The 20,258-nt window shown below is 40.0% G+C and overlaps 1 protein-coding gene across 7 annotated transcripts in view; it reads right to left on the bottom strand.

The window, feature by feature from the left end:
* Positions 1-20,258, bottom strand: part of SPSB4 (splA/ryanodine receptor domain and SOCS box containing 4) — a 322,601-nt gene that overhangs the window by 79,617 nt on the left and 222,726 nt on the right. The window contains exon 3 of one of the 7 annotated variants that reach the window (XM_043492436.1): positions 11,274-11,335. The exons of the other annotated variants lie outside the window; for them this stretch is intronic. Coding sequence (XP_043348371.1) covers positions 11,289-11,335 — 47 coding nt within the window. The 3' untranslated portion in view covers positions 11,274-11,288. Of the gene's footprint in view, positions 1-11,273; positions 11,336-20,258 lie in introns of those variants that run through there. 7 annotated transcript variants of the gene reach the window in all.

The raw sequence follows: 20,258 nt of genomic DNA, 5'->3' as shown, positions 1-20,258 counted from the left end.
AGATTACTGCCAACCTGACTTAGGGAAAAAACTTAGATTCTTCTAGACAAATAAATACCAAGCTCCCTATCAGTAAAGCACAGTAGATATTCTCTTCTCCCTACTTCAAGAAGTTCTGTCCAAACACCCCAGTGTGTCCAGTCTTATGGAGCTCATCATTAAGATGACGGAAGTTTAGTTCATATGCCTTTAACCTTAGAAATACTAAAACCACACAAACTAAAGCAGAACATGTATTCCACATTAGTCACATAACTCTGAACTTCCAAGGGCAGAACTAGTCTCATCTAATGTTTACACCTAAATCAACTCCAATAAGTCCAGAGAAGTGTCTGACCTGTACTTAGTTTCTTCTATTTACAAGAAAAAAAAAAAAAAAAGCGGCAAGATAATGCTATCCTGGAGTGACAGACTACAAGTTATTCTTACATATGTATTCTATTTAGATTATGAGCCCCATAAGCAAACCTAAGAAAATGTGCATTCATTTTCTATGAAAGACATAATAATATTTGTTGTTGATTTTTCAGTCTCCCCTCCCCCCACAAATTTTCTGTGTAATCCAGCAGCTATTGTATGCGGATTACTGGAATCAAATCTCCAGACAGGATATATTTACAGCTATCTACACTATCTACAATAAACTGATGGATGATTCATGCTCTTTCCCTCAAGTCACAGCATAATGTGGAGCCACAGTGAGTCTGACATACTAGATATAATCCTTCACAATTTGTCATTTTTCATGTATACTATAACACACTACTGAGGAAAAGAGTTCAGTCTTCATTCCACTGAAATGTTAAAACTATTTTGGGTCCAACTTTTAACACTATTTGACTGCACCATCTTTTAAAAGTAGCATCAGAATTTAAATTGTTGTAAATAAGAGTGAAAGGCTAACAGTAAATTCCAGAGAATTTAACAATTTTAAAACTGAAGTTTAATGAAAACACTTATAAAAGTCATCTGACCCCTCAAGAAACTCAGCTAGCACAGGTCTAAAAAGTAGAGCAAACAGTGAGGATGGTTTAGGGGAGTAAAATGCCCTAAATGCCTGAACTCTAGGGTATGTACCCGAAAAAGCTCTTTACATGTCCAAGCCAGGCCCCCCACATCTATACTGTGATTTTTAGCAGTGTAGTGTCCTGCAGCCTCCTTCCTGACAGAGCCTTTCCCTGACATAGAGAAAGACTCCAGCAGCAGCGAAAGGCTCTGGCAGTGGGAAGGCTCCTTGCTGCCAGAGCATTTCTCCACTGCCAGAGCCTTTCACTGTCACATGTAGCTCTACACTGCCGTGTGGATGCAGCCTGCCTTTCACTGCAGCGTAGCGACGCATGTATGCTACATGCAGTTGCACATGCAGACAAGGTCTTAAGCGTTAACTTAAACTGTAAAAACAACTAGGAATTCTGCAGTTTGTCGTTGGAGTCTGTTTTTGAAGTTTATTTTGCAAATTAATTTGCAAACTGGACATCATCAAATTAGGCCTGAATAAAGACTGGGAGTGGATGTGTCACTACAAAAACTAATTTTCCCCTGCTGATACTCATACTTTCTTGTCAACTGTTTGAAATGGGCCACATTGATTACACTGGCCTCATTTGCACTACAAAAGTGATTTTCCTCCCTTGGTATTTCACCCCTTCTTGTCAACTGTTGAGAACAGCCCACTTCCACCTTAATTGATTTGGCCCATTAGCATTGATTTCCCCCCTTCCCTCCCCCCAGTAAGGCAACTCCCATCTTTTCATGTGCTGTGTATTTATATCTGCCTCTGTAATTTTCCACTCCATGCATCTGATGAAGTGGGTTTTAGCCCATGAAAGCTTATGACCAAATAAATGCATTAGTCTCTAAGGTGCCACAAGGACTCCTAGCTGTTTTTGCTGATACAGACTAATATGGCTACCACTCAAACTTAAACGGTGTTTAACTTTAAGGGTATGTCTAAGTTTCATCGAGTTCAGTGGGACATAAGCACATGCTGAATTACTAACAGGGTTGCTTTCCTGGCATCTCTGGACTCAGCATTCAATGGATATGGTCCATTTTCAGCACCTAGCTTTCTACACATTTGAAATTATGGCATTATTTGTTTCTTGTAGAAGCTGCTTGACTGAACTAGACAGTATTGCTGAAATTTGGCTTTCACTTAGTATTATAATTCATAATAATTGGCATGAATTATGTATGAGTAATATGTGAAATTTATACTTTTTTCATCTTCTACTTTAAGAGGCTGAACTGTAATGTATTGTAGCACAATATTGTCTACAATGTAACGAGTTGAATAAAGGGGATTACAGTATTGTTTATACATGACCTAAAAGAGATCCAACAGAGGCTAGTGTTGATCACATAGTTCCTAACAAACTATGAAACCTGCTTTCTTGTAGGTAAAGCATTCACCTGAAGTCTGAGTTAAACCAACTGAGCTATCTTACGAACACCATCCCCCCACAAGCTGCAAGAAACTTTGCTCAAGAGGAAAATATATTTGAGCCCCATGATTACTTTTCTCATCCACTAGTCCAAGTTATTGCTGAGCAAACCGCAGAATATAATATGCAAGAGATGAACCTATTTACCCATTTCACTATAAATTGTAATTTTTTTTTGTCAACGAGAAAAGACTGCTTTCAACCCTTCAAAACCAGATCAAATCCTCAGTCAAACAGACCCTATTCTTCCCTCTTTAGATGCAAAAGTGTATTGAAATGGAAGATTCACTGACATTTTCAGTGATAACTAGAAAAAAAATGACCAAAGTACTATATCTGATCTCACATCAATATCATTAAGTCCATTAAGAGTTACACCAGCACAAAATTGGCGAGATCAAAAGACTCAGTGTTTACTACGTGTATATGTAGCTAGTGTATCTCATCCTCACCCTTGGCTTAATATAAACCACACTGTTTTCCTTTGTGGAGATTGGAGAGTCTTAGTTTTAAAGTAATATGGGGGGGCATTTTAAGATATATTAACATATGGAGGGAAAACTTAGGTTAAAAAAAACAGAACAGGCTTCCTTTGGAATCTTCGGGTGATGCTAATGCTCATTAAAATCATTACCCAACCACTCGGTTAACAATATTCACACTCAGGCCAATCTGCATTGAAACTACAACTGACAACAAACCTTGAAATAGTATCTTTTGGAGGAAAGTGTACCATATTTGCATAGCATGTAGTACAGAAAGTTGTATCTATTTTTATAAACATCCTGGTGATAAAAGATACCCTAGTAGCCCAATTCCAAATGCTATTGTAGATGAAAAACTACAACCTGGCATATGCCTCTGCAAGTGCATTTGTTTAAGGGTTTGAACATAAATTCTGGGTGACATAACAAATATCAAGTTCTAGAAACAGCTCAATGCTGCTTCACACCTAAGATAAACAGGTGCACATATGCCATTATCTCATGCATAAAAAATTCAAGCTTTGAAAATTTTCCTTGCAGAGTTAAGTGTCTAAACATTGCCTTCGGGGAATGCTTTGCAAACCAAAAATTTAGTTTGTAATCCACTATTTGGTTATCTATAAAAGGCAAATGTACATATTGCTTTCTACATGGCTATAGCAATCCTAGGTTCCGTTTTATACAATACCTTGAGGTATTTCTGCTAAATCCTGCTATTTCCTTGGAATCTGAAGGTGTGAAATCAGGCTAAATTTTTATCACTTCTTTGAGAACGCAGTTCAGTAGAATTCATTCAACTTCCTATTAGAGCAGACTGAGTTATCAAGTTTGGCAACCGATCAGATAAGAGGCCCTGACTAACGGGGCTGCTACTCTGAAACCTACTATAAAAGTGTGCCCAAATTTTTGTGACTGTGCACAAGAACATTGAGAAGTGTGGGTTAATTTGACATGGGATGACACACAAGAATTAGTAAACTAACTAATATATACCCCCTGAAAAGTAGCAATTTTCCAAATGTTTTAAAAGACTGTCATGAGGTCTACTCAAGACAAGTGATGTCTCCTTCTGGCCATCCTGGGAATTAGCTTTGCCAGTTTGCGCTCTCCCTCCAGTGTTGTCGTCTCCAGTCTTGTCTCGCTCTGCTGCCCTGCTCACTCCCGGATGTGCAGCTTTCTCTCTGTGGCTTGGCCCTCCGGCCAGGTCACTAAAGTCCTCCCCTTCCAGGGAATTCACACTCTTTCCAGACCTCCTGTCTCCTTGTGCCTCTAATGCCTTTGCCACTTCCCAGTGGCTGGTAAGAGAACTCAGGCCCATCCTCTGCACTAGGTTCCAACCCAGGGACCAATGTTCCCTCTAATTTTTGACAGGCCATGTGCACAAAAAATTTCTTCAGTGCAAATTGTTTCGCTTCTGTGCAAATTTTTGTGCGCGGTGTTTTGCCGTGTGTGTGGGGTTTAGGATCTGTGTGTGTGCGCGTGCACACACACGCACAGCTTAGAGGGAACAGTGCCAGGGACCCTATAACAAGCAGCCAGTCACCCTACAGTCCTCCCTCTTGCTGTGTTTCCCTGGGCTTCTTCCTTCATTCAGGCTTCCCCCCACCCTTTGCATTTACAAGCCTCCAACTCAGGGAGTGACTGCAGTCTACTTCCCTGTAGCCTTTCCCAGCAGTAGTAGTCCCCTTCACTGCAGCAAGCTACCTGACTTTGTACAGGCCGTGCCTGTTCCTGCACAGGTGAGCCTGTCTGCAGCCTAATTCAGCTCTTGCAGAGCTAGTGTGGGGAATCCACCCCATCAGAAAGATTAACAGTTAAATAGTCACAATTTAACACATTTCTAGCTACACTCTTGTCTTTGTAGTATAGGTTACTTTGTTCCAGGGATATTTTTAGTATTGCATAGCCATATCTTGGGGAATAACCCCAAGTGCTTATAAAACCTAACTGCCTAATTAGCCTTCTTGCTTCTGTTACAAGGTCACAATTAGAATCCGCAGATAAACTTGAATCATCAGCACAAATCTCTTGTGGCCAAAGACTTACATTCTGTTTTATGCTTCTCTCCCTGAACAGAAAAAAAAAATAATCAATCTTCAAGTGGCTCACATTGCATTATTGATATGGATATGGCATACACTATCCATAATCCCATTAGCTGACCTCTAAAAAAAAATGTTTGCAAGTGTATGATTTTCATTTTAATGACAAATAAAAATCCTACCATGCCCTTCCTACAGTCATTGCCTGGTCAGACAGCTGAAAGAATATTCTTCACAAATAACTTATTAAAATGGCTGTCAGTCAGCCATCAGTGAGCCATTCATGAATTATTCAGAGACTTGATAGGGGAGGATTTGGGACCACAAAGCCTGTCTCTTTTGTGCATTATCTAGTCAACCATGCAAAATCATTCATCATTCAAGTTACTGTGCTACATATGTTACTGAAAACCCTTTACTTCCATACCCCAGTCAGAGCGAAAAACTAGCAGATGATTGGTTGTGTCAGGAGTTCAAGTACAATCAGCCTGCTTTGATTTCCTGTTTCTTAAGTGCAGAATGTTGTGCCCGTTGGTGTGTCACTTGTCAAAGTTACAAACTTGTTTTACACAATTAGCGGCAAGTAACCTGCCCTTATGGCTATAAAACTACATTAGCAATTTTGAGTGGAGTTTTCAAAAGCACTCAGCGCTGCCCTAACACTGCTCCTGTTGAAATCAGCATTACAACTCCCATTGACAAACTATTACAGACTTTCTGATTCACATATTTTAAGGTCAGATAGGGACTTTACAATCACTTTAGTCTGACCTCCTGCATAACAAAGGCCGTAGAGGAATTTCACTTAGCAACTCCTGCATCTAGCACAATAAATTGTGGTTAAACCAGAGCATACACCTTTTAGGAAGGCAGCCTTCCCTGAATTAAAGAATCCAAGTGATACTGAAATACTACATCCTTTTGGTAAGCTGTCCCAATGGATAACTACCCTCACAGCTAAAAACTTGAACCTTGTCTTCAATTTCTAACGTCACCATCCAGTCACTGGATTTTTTGGGCCTTTGTCTAACTTGAACAGCACTCTAGTATCAGTATGTCTCTTGTTGTGTAGGTAAACCTCCTAGACAGTGATCAAGTCACCTCTTAACCTGCTTTTTCAAGAAACATTTTTGTTGCTACTGAAGTAGCATTTGGCTGAGGCAGCTCACATGGAAAAAGAAAAGCAGCCTGACTTTCACAGCTACATTTTATAGAGCAGCCTATTTCCAGTAAGCAGTGGTACGCAGACAGGAATTACAAACTACAGGCTGCAGCTGTAAAGGGAGCAGCGGTGGTGGGGTCAGGATGAGAGCTATTTGAGGATTTTCCAATGGAATGTTTTCCCAATCACAAATGCCAACTCATCAAAAGCAAAACATTTTGCATACATGCATCAATTCTGATGAAATTCCATTTAGAGAAAAAGAGGGGCCTTTCAATAATGTCAAAATGTTGCTTTAACACTTTCAGAATGGTACGTTCTGACTTTTCATTTTCAAATGACTGCTTCAAAAATTTTACGGTATTAGCATAGTTTTTTAAAAAAAACGTTAAAAGTCTGAATGAAACATTTTGATTTTCTCAAAACAAAAATGTTTCAACTGACTAATTTTTTTCCACAGAATTTTGTTTAAGCGAAATTTCAAGATTTTTGTTTTTGGTTTCATTCCAGAAATAAGTTTAGATCACGGAATAGTGCAGTTCCACAGGCATCCTTTGATCAACAAAAAACAATAAAGGAATTTCCACAGCTGAAGACAGAGGCATAAGAATCATAAAATCAAGGTACATTTTGTTTAGTTTGGTCACATCCCAACACAAGCCTTTTATAGTTTAAAAGGTGCCAAATAGTTTTTTCCCTGTTGAATGTTTTAGGAATACCTGGCCAGTTAATTTGATGGTAATTCTAGCCAGCTAGATTAAACAAGGCTGCAAATAATAATTCCCACAACAAAGTTTGTATGTAATAATGTCAGTAGAGTGGAATACATGAACAGTAATCCAAAAGGTTTTTTTGGGTGGAAGAGTGGGAGGAAGAGGGTGGGTGGAAGGAGGGTTGTAGAAATAAAAAAAAGCAGTATCTTCTAAATATCAATTATTAGATGAGAATGCCTTTGTCTACTACATGGTTTTATAATGAACAAAAAGATGTTTCTCTAAACTCTGTCACTATTCGAAAATAAGTTTAACACAGTATAAACCTTAGCTGACTTCTTTCCCCCCCAAATAAAAAACATGTTCCATATTCCGGCTAATATGTGAAGACTGAATTTAACTCTTAGTTCAGCTTCCTTTGGTGTTTGTGCCCACAATCCATCACAGGGTAAGTACTACACATCATCAAGCCATTTAGGCACCTTAAACCCAAAAGCCTTAAATGTAAGGCACAAATTAACTTGTGCACATCACATGCTACTCTTTATCCTGAAGCTTACTTAGCGTTCTCAACATAGCACCATTAGCTAAATCTGAGCTACCTCTCCCTGTAAACAATACATAGTCAATAAGCATTAAATATCATAGGATATTACTAACTCATTGATTATCTTTATTCAGTTGGATGCTACGCTGGCAGAGATATTATTTGCTTGCTTTAAATATTTTTTATTTATTCTAATTTTAAACAAAGTTAGTGCCTGCAAAAGGTGACTTAAAACAGCACTTCTGCTTGGAGTTCTTGATTTACACCAAAAAGAAAGATAGCAGAGACAGCAGTTGCGGCAAGTTTCTTCACATTGTAATATTGACATGCTTAAGTACTCCAAACAGATTACAGATAAGAAGTGTTTTCAAATTTCACATCTCTTTAGTCATCCTTGGCTGATTTGCTGCGACTGCCACCAAGAAGATAATTTTGGTGGTTCTCTCTCTCTCTCTCTCTCTCTCTCTCTCTCTCACACACACACACACACACACACACACACAGAATATCTTTTTGCACTGACCATTAGCCTAATTATTCGGTACTACTGGAAACTGACACTTTTTCTTTCTAAAAACTACCTTATATGGTGGTCAAGGTATTAGTTTCTTAAATATTCTTCCCTTGAAATGTGAAAGCAAAACAGTACTATACAAACTCCTTTTCTTGAATTTTATGTTTGCACTATCTTAATGCAAACAAACAATCTCACCTTCTGATCTGTCATGGAGTATTAAATATTCCAAAGCCATTGTGTGCTCACAACATTGTTGTACTATAACTACTATAACATTAAAAAGTTCCACCTTTTACTCTCTCACTAAACTAGGCAAAGGCAAACAAACAAAGGATTGTGGAGATTGGAATATATGAGATATTGCAAATTTTTTAATTTTCACATTTGAAATTTCGCTTTGCAGTATCTAATGTGTCTGGTCTTGGAATGTTAACAGCAGAAAAATGAACTAAAATATTTCAACAGATATGAAGAGGGAAAGAGGAACAGAGGACTTGCTCACACTATGATAGTAAGCAACCTCTTTTCAAACCATCTCATGGTTGGAGTGTTTTATGAATGTGGGGCCAACCTTAATCAAGGACACAGAGCTAAAAAGGAGAAACACTACACACAGGAGAAACCACAGTACACCTCACAAAGTGGTTGCAGAAAAAGAGGGTGTTTGTGAAGTAAAAAAATAAGTTAAATAAAGTTTAGGTAAAATGTCCCTGCTTTTGAAGTGCATATATTTGGATCTAAAAAGGATCTTATAATGCTATTACAGACTATGCTGAAAATAAGATTTTATTTTATGAACATTAACCAAACCAACTGAAAACCAGGAGAGGCAAGAGAGATACCATAATTAACATATCCTCAAATATTTTCTTTAGAGCCTGGAGAGAACTGATCAGATCCTCAGCGAATACAAATTAGCTTAGCTCCACTAACTTCAATGGAAGTGCATTGATTTATACCACTTATGAATCTGTAGTGACATTTGCATCCGAAATTCAGCTGCACAACTGTCAAGCAAAAGTTAAGAGAACTTGCTCCATTGTTGACACAGTGAGTCATAAGCAGCATAACACAAAGTGAAGTAGTAGCCCAATTAATGTTCCATTAGTCCTAGTTATTCAACTCAGTATTTTGAGGCTGATTTATCATCATATTCCAATAGCTAGCGATAAAGTACTATTTTTAAAATGGCTGACATTTTAAATCTTTTCTTGGAGATTACTTTAATTTTCCTAGACATTGAAGAAAAAGTCAAACTTGAAAGTTTTTTAAAATAATTTATTATCTGGTGCCAGTGACATAGAAACTGCAGCAATAAAATGTTAATGATTTTTCTGTTCAAATCTTTCAGAAACCCACAAATCAGACTGGCAATAAACAGCCCGAGGGACTTAGCCTTGGTCAATGGAAGCCTTAGGCCTATGTAATGCACTACTCTTCCAGGGGCCAAACACTCCCCATCACCAGCAGGTTCACCAGCCAGTGTGCCATCCTGGAGTTCTTATCTGTAATCTCATCCAATTGATATCTGCAAACTGGGAGGGAGAGAGACTTGTGCTTTGGTATCATTCTCAGACCTTTGGAACCCCTGGATGAGGAAACTGTCAAACCTCAAAAGCAAGTGGAGGCAGTGGCAGAGGGGACACCCTCCCCAATTACCAGATATCAGAGCCTAGGCTCCAGCAAAAGTGAGAGTGTCTACACTGCAATTTTTTAGCCCCGCAGCCCAGCCCCATGAGCCCGAGTCAACTGACCCAGGCTTTGAGGCTCTGCCATGGATTTTTCTTTAGTGTAGACATACCCTGAGACAGCAGCTGTCAATGCAAAGAATGAGGCATTATCAGATCAGGCATTGCAAAGTACAGTATTTTAAGTGATTTTTTTTCTTCTTCACAACTTGGTCTTTATTCATTTTCTTATGGAAGAGAGAAACAGACAGAATAACTGCTGTTGCTGCTCAGAAGTGAAGGTTCTTTTATAGACGAGACATAATAGTGATTAATTATCCTGCACCCAATTCATTTTTGTTACCCTAAGGCAATCGTGGCACTTTCATTTTTAATATACGTATTGCTAAAGCAAGTGCTGTATTTATTTTAATGTACGGTAAAGCGAATTCAACATTTCTTTTTTTTTGGGCCACTGATACCTGCACTCTGTTTCTTGTAGGCTGTAATCTTCTATGAAGTGGTTTTCTAGGGGTTTCTTTCTTTGGGGTTTAGAGAGAGCACGGCCTGACAGATACTTAGACACATGCATTGATAAAAGACATGTAAAAAACTACAAATACAGAAAGCACACATAATGGCACCACCTTCTTAGGCACTTCAAGGCATGCATCTTTGTCCACCTAATTGAAACTGGAAGTCATTTACTATTAGTTTTCCCCCGAAAAGCAGAAAACAACAGGAAACTGATAGGAGAAGCGGCCCAAGGAGCACTAAAAAATCCCTGTTGCAGTTATCTAACAGATGAGTAATAGTAATGCCATTAGAGACTATTGTTTGCAACAGGCACACAATTATGTGTTTAACCAATCAACTGATTTAGCTTCTTTGGAAACTATTGGAGCACATTAAGTTTAGCAAGTAATTTCAAAACAACCCCTATATTCAGAATAAAGAATATCAGAATTGACTGCAATATTATTGAATGGTTATGGTGGTAGTTGTCCAGTACTGGATATTCTGTTATTAATTATTCCTCTGACTGATGCAGCAAGTACAGCACATATTTTGCATTAGATAGACCAATAATAAATAAAAACAAACACCGACAAATTGCAAATCTATTTCTATGTAGTCCACAGCATTCTTTTTTCTTCAAAAGTACATCTGACTGAAATCAAGACTTCCATGAAGAGTTATTGCGTTTGTTTATAGTTGTGCAGAACTTTGAAAATGGAAAATGCTGTATGACTTATTAAAAGATATACCAACCTATCTAACAGATAGTTGAAGGGCTCCCCTCTCCCCCAAAGCCTTGAGAGTGACAACACCCTGCCTACTTTGACCTAGAAATAGAAGAGAGATCCCCCACCATCTGTGCTGGCTGCAAACAACTCATAGAAGTTATTTTCTGATTTTCTTACTAGCAAAGAGATTTTTATTTGACATTTTCTTTACCTGCATGGTGAAGAATATCTTTTTGACTGCACCCTTTTTCACTTTGATTTTGAACAAATAATGGGCATTAAAGAAACTGGCTGGCTAAGAGGAATTCCATTTTTGTGTCTCACATTTTATTTAGGGGGCTGTGTCAAAATGCCAATTGGATATGCTCTCATCTTTTTAGCAGAATTTGCACTACAGCATTTTACATACACGTCTTTTTATGACTGACTTAATTTGCTTACCCAGAATTATTCAAATATAATATCTAGATTTGTCCTAAAACCTTTTCTTTTCTTAATGCTGAATAAGCTCCTGCAAAGTAACCAGCAAGAAGGACAGAGTCAATTTTCAAGCCCGCAGCAAAACAGGAAATGTGACTATACATTAAGGAAAAGAAAAAATGCTAATAATGTTTTACAGCCCACTCCTCTTGGGTCAGAACAGCACTGCATTTTGTCTCCTCTTTCATGGAAAACTCAGTATTTTAAAAACATTCAGTGTAGTCATGCTAAAGCAAACCGAGTTATCCACCACATTCCTCCTCCTTCTTGGTTGGAGATATTAGTCTATCACTGCTTAAAACATCATTCAGTATTCTCCACAGAACACTTTTGCATGAGGAGAGAGATTACTGTTAATGACAATCTGTGGTATTCCAGACAAATACTTAGTGTTAGTCTGCTTCACAGAGGATCATGATATTATAGTCAAATTAGCATTTGGAAATGTATTTGCCATCTGCCTTTTTGGCATAAAATCTCAGAAAACATGACTTTATATACCTTTAGGAAAAAAACCCCTCTCATAACAATAAACACACTCCTTGAAAGAAAAAAAACATTTAACTGCCACTAACATCACTATCTTAAAAATGAAAAGGAGTACTTGTGGCACCTTAGAGACTAACAGATTTATTAGAGCATAAGCTTTCGTGAGCTACAGCTCACTTCATCGGATGCATTTGGTGGAAAAAACAGAGGAGAGATTTATATACACACACACAGAGAACATGAAACAATGGGTTTATCATACACACTGTAAGGAGAGTGATCACTTAAGATAAGCCATCACCAACAGGGGGGGGGGGGGAAGGAGGAAAACCTTTCATGGTGACAAGCAGGTAGGCTAATTCCAGCAGTTAACAAGAATATCAGAGGAACAGTGGGGGGTGGGGTGGGGGGTAGAAATAACATGGGGAAATAGTATTCGATGCAATGCATCCGATGAAGTGAGCTGTAGCTCACGAAAGCTTATGCTCTAATAAATCTGTTAGTCTCTAAGGTGCCACAAGTACTCCTTTTCTTTTTGCGAATACAGACTAACACGGCTGCTACTCTGAAACCTATCTTAAAAATGGATCATTTGCTATAAAAATATTTAGTTTCAAAACTTATTTCAAATACCAACCATAAAAAGTGTATAGTAGCTGAAAGCTCTACTATAAAGCAATCTCTTTCAGAGGAAAGCAACTCAGCAAAGGCAATGGTGCCCCAAGGAAAGATGATAGGTAATAAAGAGTTAAGTTATAATAGGTTTAGTGTCTACAGCTTATCCTAGTTATTAAGGGTGACTAAACATAGAATGCAACAAGAATGATGGGAAAGGACATTTGTCAGTTCAAGTAATTGTCAACGATAGAAGAAAATAGTTGTGCATAGTGTTAATTCGACTCTTCGTGTGTGGAGACGTTAATATTCAGATCCAAACTGTCTCCTGTACAGAAGCCTCTCTCAAACTTTGATGGGTTTCCACCTGAAACAGATCTTTTAAACTGGAATGCTTCCAATGGCCCATATAGATATAATGCACTTAGTATTTATATTTGTATGTTCACACGTCCCATTAAGGTCTTTTGGAATAGAAGTCATATTGATAATTTAGCAATGGATATTTCAAAACGAGTTGGTGTGCATGATTTATACAGATACACCAAGGGGATTTTTGGTACTATTTCTCCATTCAGGAAAACTGAACTTTTATTTATTGCATCAGATGTAATTTATTCCGATTCACTGAGATGCATCTAGTCTTATTTATAGTATATTAATAAATAAAATAGGTTTCAGTTAAATAATAAGATTGACTCACAGGTTAGAGCTGTAGAGGTATTAATGGTTTGTTGAAAACAGGCATTTAGACTCTCCTTGATCATGTTTTGTGGAAAAAACAGGAGATGACAGTTTGTTTCTTCCACTGTCTGGGTGGCTACATTTTAATATGATCCATCATCAGACATTTGGAATCAAAAAAATGCAAGCTGTAGGCTTGGCCCACTAGTGGCCCACATTCAAATACTTTCACAGCAATTGATCCCATTCCCATGTGGTGATGTTTCTTGGTCCAAATTATACCCTCCTTTCCAGAGAGCTAGTTTGGGGGAACATTTTTAACAATCAAACAAGACCATGCCTATCGGTAATGTTCCTGTTCAAAGCGGTGCAGGCAAAGATTCAGAATTAATACAATAGAAAAAGGTGACCTATTTCAGCAATATTCTCTCCTCCTATGAAAGAGAAAAGTTCTACTGTGATTGCAGCAGGAGTACTGTCAGATTGGATGTACTTTGGACATAAAGCTGAGTGGAGTTGAGGAAGAGGAGGATCCTCCAAAGGATAGACTGAAGCAGTAACCAGAGGTGGGAGAACAAGGAGAGGAGTGTGTCACGGAAGCCAAGGGATGATACGATTTCAAGAAGAAGAGCATGTCTGACTGTGCTGAAAGCAGCTAACAGGTCAAGGAGAATGAGGATTTATACTGACTCTGAACTTTAGCTAGGAAAAAGTCAGAGACTTTGGGGATAGTAGTTTCAGTGGCATGCAATGGATGGAAGCTGGATTAGAGAGCATCTAGAAAGGAACTGGAGAGGAACTGACAGTGATTGTAAACAGCGCGTTCAGTGAGTTTAGAAATGAAAGGGAGAAGGGAGATGGGGGTAGTTGGAGGCGCGAGTATGATCAAGGGTAGGATTTTTAAAGATGGGAAACCTTAAACCACGTTTGTATTGTGAGAGAGGAAAGAGCCAGATGAGAGTGGGAGGTGATGGAGAAGAATAAGGAAGGGGATGAAAGTGAGCGTGAGAAAGATCAGGACAGGATATGATGGGCTGGGGGGGGGCAGTGGAGGAGTTATAGGAGAGCAGATGAGAAGTTTCTGCATCTGACGGGGAAAAAAAGAAGAAAAGAGTTGTAAGAGGAAAAGGGGGGAGAAAGGTGAGCCAAGAGGAGGGGGAAGGTCTTGTTGTAATTTGTCAATTTTAACTTGGAAGAAATCAGCGAGATCCTGTCAGGACGCAGAAGTGGACAAAGGAGGTTTTCAAGAGTTAGTCACAGATGGTGAACGGGTGGCTGTGATTTTGGGTGTGGAATTCAATTAAAATGAAGTAGAATTGTTCGGCTAGGAAGATGGCAGAAATGGAGGAGAGAATGAATTTGTAGTGGAAGAAGTCAAGCCTGATCATGGGATTTCCAGAGATGCCTGCAGCCCATTAGCAGGAGCAGAGGAAGTAGGTGTATGGATGAGCCAGGGCTGGAGATAGCGGGAGGACCTTGCACCAGGGGAGATGAGCTGAAGAGTTGAGGAAGGGGAAGAATGATGATCCAAACTTTTGCTGGTGGGAGGACAGGAAAGAGGAGCAGAGGTGGTAGGAACTGTAAAGGGGTCAGGGGAACCAGGATGGGGAAATGGAGTCAACAAGTAGAAGGAAAGGGAGAGGACAATAGATGCTATGAAGCAGGAAGAGGGAGTGATGAGAGCCACTGGTGAGTGGCAGATGGGTAAGACGAAAATAAAGCAAGGTCTGAAGGTACGCTCATGCCTGGCACTGAATCCAAGCCAGCTGGGAAGTGCCCTTTGTCCCAGCTGCAGTCCCCGTTGGTGTTGAGGGGTAGGGCCAGGCTGTGAGGTCGCAGCAGTGGCAGCGCTCAGCCTGGGAATGCTCCTGTCCCAACTGTAGTTCCTGTAGTTTACAATAAAGTATTTTGGTAAACCTCTCACATTTTAATCCAGAGAATAAAGCATGGTTAATGGATTTAAATGTTTGATTTTCACTAGATTCAGCTCTAATGAAAAAAGTCCTTTAAAAAAAATATATAAAAAAAGACAGGGATTGGCAACCTTTGGCACGTGGCCCACCAGGGCAAGCCCCCTGGCGGCCTGGGCTGGTTTGTTTACCTGCCGCGTCTCCAGGTTCAGCCGACTGCAGCTCCCACTGGCCGCAGTTTGCAGCTCCATGCCAATGGGGGTTGCGGGAAGTGGCAGCCAGCACATCCCTCAGCCCACACTGCTTCCCACAGCCCCCATTGGCCTAGAGTGGCGAACCGCGGCCAGTGGGAGCTGCGATCAGCCGAACCTGGGGACGCGGCAGGGAAACAAACTGGTCCAGCCCGCCATAGGGCTTACCCTGGCGGGCCGTGTGCCAAAGGTTGCCGATCCCTGATATAAGACATAGATCAACAGAGCTGCAGGTACCCAGATCCTCTGAAGATATGACTCTTACTGTGCTTTGAGTCATTTAGAGTACCAATTTGTACTCTCAAAGTAGAGCTCTGCACAGTGCATATGCACATTATGTAAAAACACACAGGCAATTTGAATTACAGTCATACTCAAGAAAGTGTTCTGTTATGATCATGCTGATACAAGAACCTTATTCCAATTTGAAATACACTTAATTACCCATAATGTTCTTGAAAGCATTTGCATAATAGAAAACTAAGGTGCAAATATTTTAGCTATGTGTATAATTGTCTTTCAGTCCTCAGGAGCTGAAATGAAGAAAAATCAGCATTTTACAGATGATTAAGATGTAGAGATAGTTTGTATTGTTAGTATGTGTTTATTCCATAGGCTCTCTTTTTGCCAGTGAAATGCCTGGAAATGACAGATTTAATACAGAAGTTACTTTTCTGAAGATTTGTTTTCTTTATCTTAATCAAAAGAGAATTTTATAAAGAAATTATATTCAAAATACATGTTAAATTAAGAGAATTAACTACCAGTATTTCTATTAGAATAACTGCAGGGTCACTGTAAGCTGTCCAGCAGTCACTGGGACCCAGGACTATTAGCAGTTCACTTTTTGAAATCCTAATCGGAAAAAAATCTGTCAGATGTAATAAACGAAAGGAGACCCACTTAGATTCCAATAGCGCTACAGTAACTACTGTGAGCTCTCTCATGAAGTGGCTCTCTAAGCCACATATGCTTGACACACAGCAAGTTTAGTAAACATGCATCGACTACCATTGCCAGCATGTGTGCAAAATGGAAAAGCAAATCTCCAGTTAAAAACTGATTAACTACATGGCAGTTTACTTAAATAGTACTAAGACCCACCTGGTGATTCCCTCCACTCTCCCCTTTCACCCAGGACCTTGAGGAAAAATTGCAGAAAAGGAACCAGACTCCAACCAGTAGGAGCAGCTGCAGAAACAGCTAAAGCAGGAACAGCTGCCCTGGAAGGAAGGGGGTGTAAAATGGGGCCCAGGCAGGGCCACTCCTGTCCACGCATCCCTTGGACTCAGAACTGCACAGGGGAGACCCATGCACCACTAGGGCCCAGTAGTGCCTCCCCTTTTAAAAATTCAGGTGAAGTCATTTTCTAATTCATTCATGCAGGGCCATTTGACCTTCCTGTGTCTCACTCAACTCCATGTAAACTTGGGTAAAGGAAAAATACCCTCCCCTACTCACCCCAACGAAAGAGCCAACTTAGAAATTAAAGATTCAAAAAACAGCATGAATAACTGGCCAACTCTTTTTAAGCCTAATTGGGATGGGTGGGTCCACTTCTGAGTTTACTGAGCTCTACAATTAGGATGCATTTTATACAATCCTGAGAGGAGGGATTTTCTTGAGGTTACTCATTAAAGATCTTGGACAGGAAAGTTGTGATGTTTCCTCAAGGTACCCACGGTTGGGACACCTGCTACCTTAGAATCAGGAAACCTTGTCCGTGTCTGCTGGGGGTTAGCTCCCCAACTCCATCAGCCATGTGCAACATAAACATTCCTCTTCCAGCCTATGCAGGCTCCCCTGTCCCTCTGCATATTAGCAATAGGCACATTCCAACCTCCAAGAACTCAGTTTCCCCCTAGAGTGTCCAGCCCCTTATCCACTGGGCACTCACAGAAATCCCATATTATATATAACCAGACAGATAAGTATCTCTCACCTGAAGGTAACTTTGATAGTGTAGACATGGCCTCTTATGTCGGCAAAACTTTTTTCACACTCCTGAGCGACATAACACCCCCTTTCCCACCCCCCGACATAACTTTCACTGGTATAAGTGGTAGAATGCACAGCGCTATGTTGGTGGGAGAGCTTCTTCTACTGACATTGCTGCTACTGCTCATGCAAGTGATTTTATTATGTTGACAGGACAGCTCCTTCCTTTTAGCACAGAGTGGCTACACGAGCGATCTTACAGCAGTGCAGCTACATCAGTACAGCTGTGCCACTGTAAGCTCACTAGTGTAGACATGGCCTTATTTATCATATTCTGGTGACCAGCTCCAACTCACAGGCTTTAAGAACATAATTTTTAGTATATACACATAGCTGCTTACATATTATTCATACGTACATTTTGTAATCATTGCATTGACCAGCGACGCACAGGCTTTCAGCAGAGATCTTACATGCTATCCTTTGGTGAACTATTATGTAGATACCAGACCCGGGAAATCCCATAAACCTTATGCACCCCCTTTGCCCTCTGCCAGTTGCCATCAAGAGGTCCCTGGATCAGGTAGCTAGTTATAATTTGAGCCCAAAGAGATTCAGGTAGATTTGTCTTACTGCAAAGGACTGTGGTTTGCTGATATAAGCCGCTCTCTTTTTACTTCAAGGAGAGGGTGAAAAGTGATTTGAGTGAAAGGTAACATTTATTATGGATTTTTATAAGCCATTTTAAAGATGTGTATTAACGGGCGGAGGGGCTCGAGCATTGTAAGTTAAGTAAACACTTTGCATAGAGGAAAGTAGACATGGAATATTTTTGGCTATCTATTTTAGCACACTTATTGAGAGCTAATCATTACAGCTGATCCACAGTGCACATAGGTAAAACACACCACAAAAAGTAGGAGCCATCAACGTGCAATTTAGAACACAAGAAATTAGGAGTTCCCAGAGAAGCTACATTATTGTATTGGCTTAAGCAAAATGAGTGATACTGTATACCAAAAGTTTCAGAGTAGCAGCCGTGTTAGTCTGTATTCGCAAAAAGAAAAGGAGTACTTGTGGCACCTTAGAGACTAACAAATTTATTAGAGCATAAGCTTTCGTGAGCTACAGCTCACTTCATCGGATGCATTTGGTGGAAAAAACAGAGGAGAGATTTATATACACACACACAGAGAACATGAAACAATGGGTTTATCATACACCCAGATCATACCACTCGATCCATTGTCTACAGCCAAGCGCTACGATATAACCGCATTTGCTCCAACCCCTCAGACAGAGACAAACACCTACAAGATCTCTATCATGCATTCCTACAACTACAATACCCACCTGCTGAAGTGAAGAAACAGATTGACAGAGCCAGAAGAGTACCCAGAAGTCACCTACTACAGGACAGGCCCAACAAAGAAAACAACAGAACGCCACTAGCCATCACCTTCAGCCCCCAACTAAAACCTCTCCAACGCATCATCAAGGATCTACAACCTATCCTGAAGGACGAGCCATCGCTCTCTCAGATCTTGGGAGACAGCCCCCCAGTCTGAAGCTAATACTCACCAGCAACCACACACCACACAACAGAACCACTAGCCCAGGAACCTACCCTTGCAACAAAGCCCGTTGCCAACTCTGTCCACATATCTATTCAGGGGATACCATCATAGGGCCTAATCACATCAGCCACACTATCAGAGGCTCGTTCACCTGCGCATCTACCAATGTGATATATGCCATCATGTGCCAGCAATGCCCCTCTGCCATGTACATTGGCCAAACTGGACAGTCTCTACGTAAAAGAATAAATGAATACAAATCAGACGTCAAGAATTATAACATTCAAAAACCAGTTGGAGAACACTTCAATCTCTCTGGTCACTCGATCACAGACCTAAGAGTGGCTATCCTTCAACAAAAAAGCTTCAAAAACAGACTCCAACCAGAGACTGCTGAATTGGAATTAATTTGCAAACTGGATACAATTAACTTAGGCTTGAATAGAGACTGGGAATGGATGAGTCATTACACAAAGTAAAACTATTTCCCCATGGTATTTCTCCCTCCCACCCCACCCCCCACTGTTCCTCTGATATTCTTGTTAACTGCTGGAATTAGCCTACCTGCTTGTCACCATGAAAGGTTTTCCTCCTTCCCCCCCCCTGCTGTTGGTGATGGCTTATCTTAAGTGATCACTCTCCTTACAGTGTGTCTGATAAACCCATTGTTTCATGTTCTCTGTGTGTGTGTGTGTATATATAAATCTCTCCTCTGTTTTTTCCACCAAATGCATCCGATGAAGTGAGCTGTAGCTCACGAAAGCTTATGCTCTAATAAATTTGTTAGTCTCTAAGGTGCCACAAGTACTCCTTTTCTTTTTGTGTATACCAAAAGAAGGTTTAGATTTTAATGAGACTACAATGAGTGAACCCACAAATTCAATCTTGTCCTAACCGTGTGAGAGTTCATACATTTTGGTAAAAGTTGTAATGCATCCTCTCTCAAAATCCACTGAAAACCAAATCCAAAGATCCTTTTTAGTCAGAGTCCCTTATCAGTGGTAGATTCAGCTTCAAAAACTGAGCCATAGCAGATTGTGAGCAGATGACAACATGACCCTTTTCAAAAGTGGAGGAGGTTTAGAAACTAAACACAGTCTAACACAAGAGACTTCAGAAACAGGATCCCACAGCTGGTTTTGATACAAATTGTTTTTTAAGCCAACATACTTTATCACTTTGAAAAAGCGGTACTCTACTACTTTTGTGGTCTTTCCACACCAGCGAGTCACTATGAGAAGTCCTATACACTAGCCAGTTAGGAAACTGTATTTAGAAAAAGGAACTAAGTGAAATTAAAAGAAAGGCCAAATAATTAACTTAGTCATTAAAGAGACACTGAACTTGAACTATAGAGGGGAAACAGGGAAACCGACTGCACAAAAGTCCTGATTCAGGAAAGTAATAAGCACATGCTGGAATCCATTCCTCTTCAACAGAGCACTTAAACACATGCTTACTCCAGGGACCACCACAGTGCTATCAAATGC

This window comes from Dermochelys coriacea, chromosome 9 (assembly GCF_009764565.3).
Source record: "Dermochelys coriacea isolate rDerCor1 chromosome 9, rDerCor1.pri.v4, whole genome shotgun sequence".
Lineage (NCBI taxonomy): Eukaryota > Metazoa > Chordata > Testudines > Dermochelyidae > Dermochelys > Dermochelys coriacea.
The sequence above is the reverse complement of the archived record's forward strand: the minus strand, read 5'-3'. Positions and strand labels throughout refer to the sequence as shown.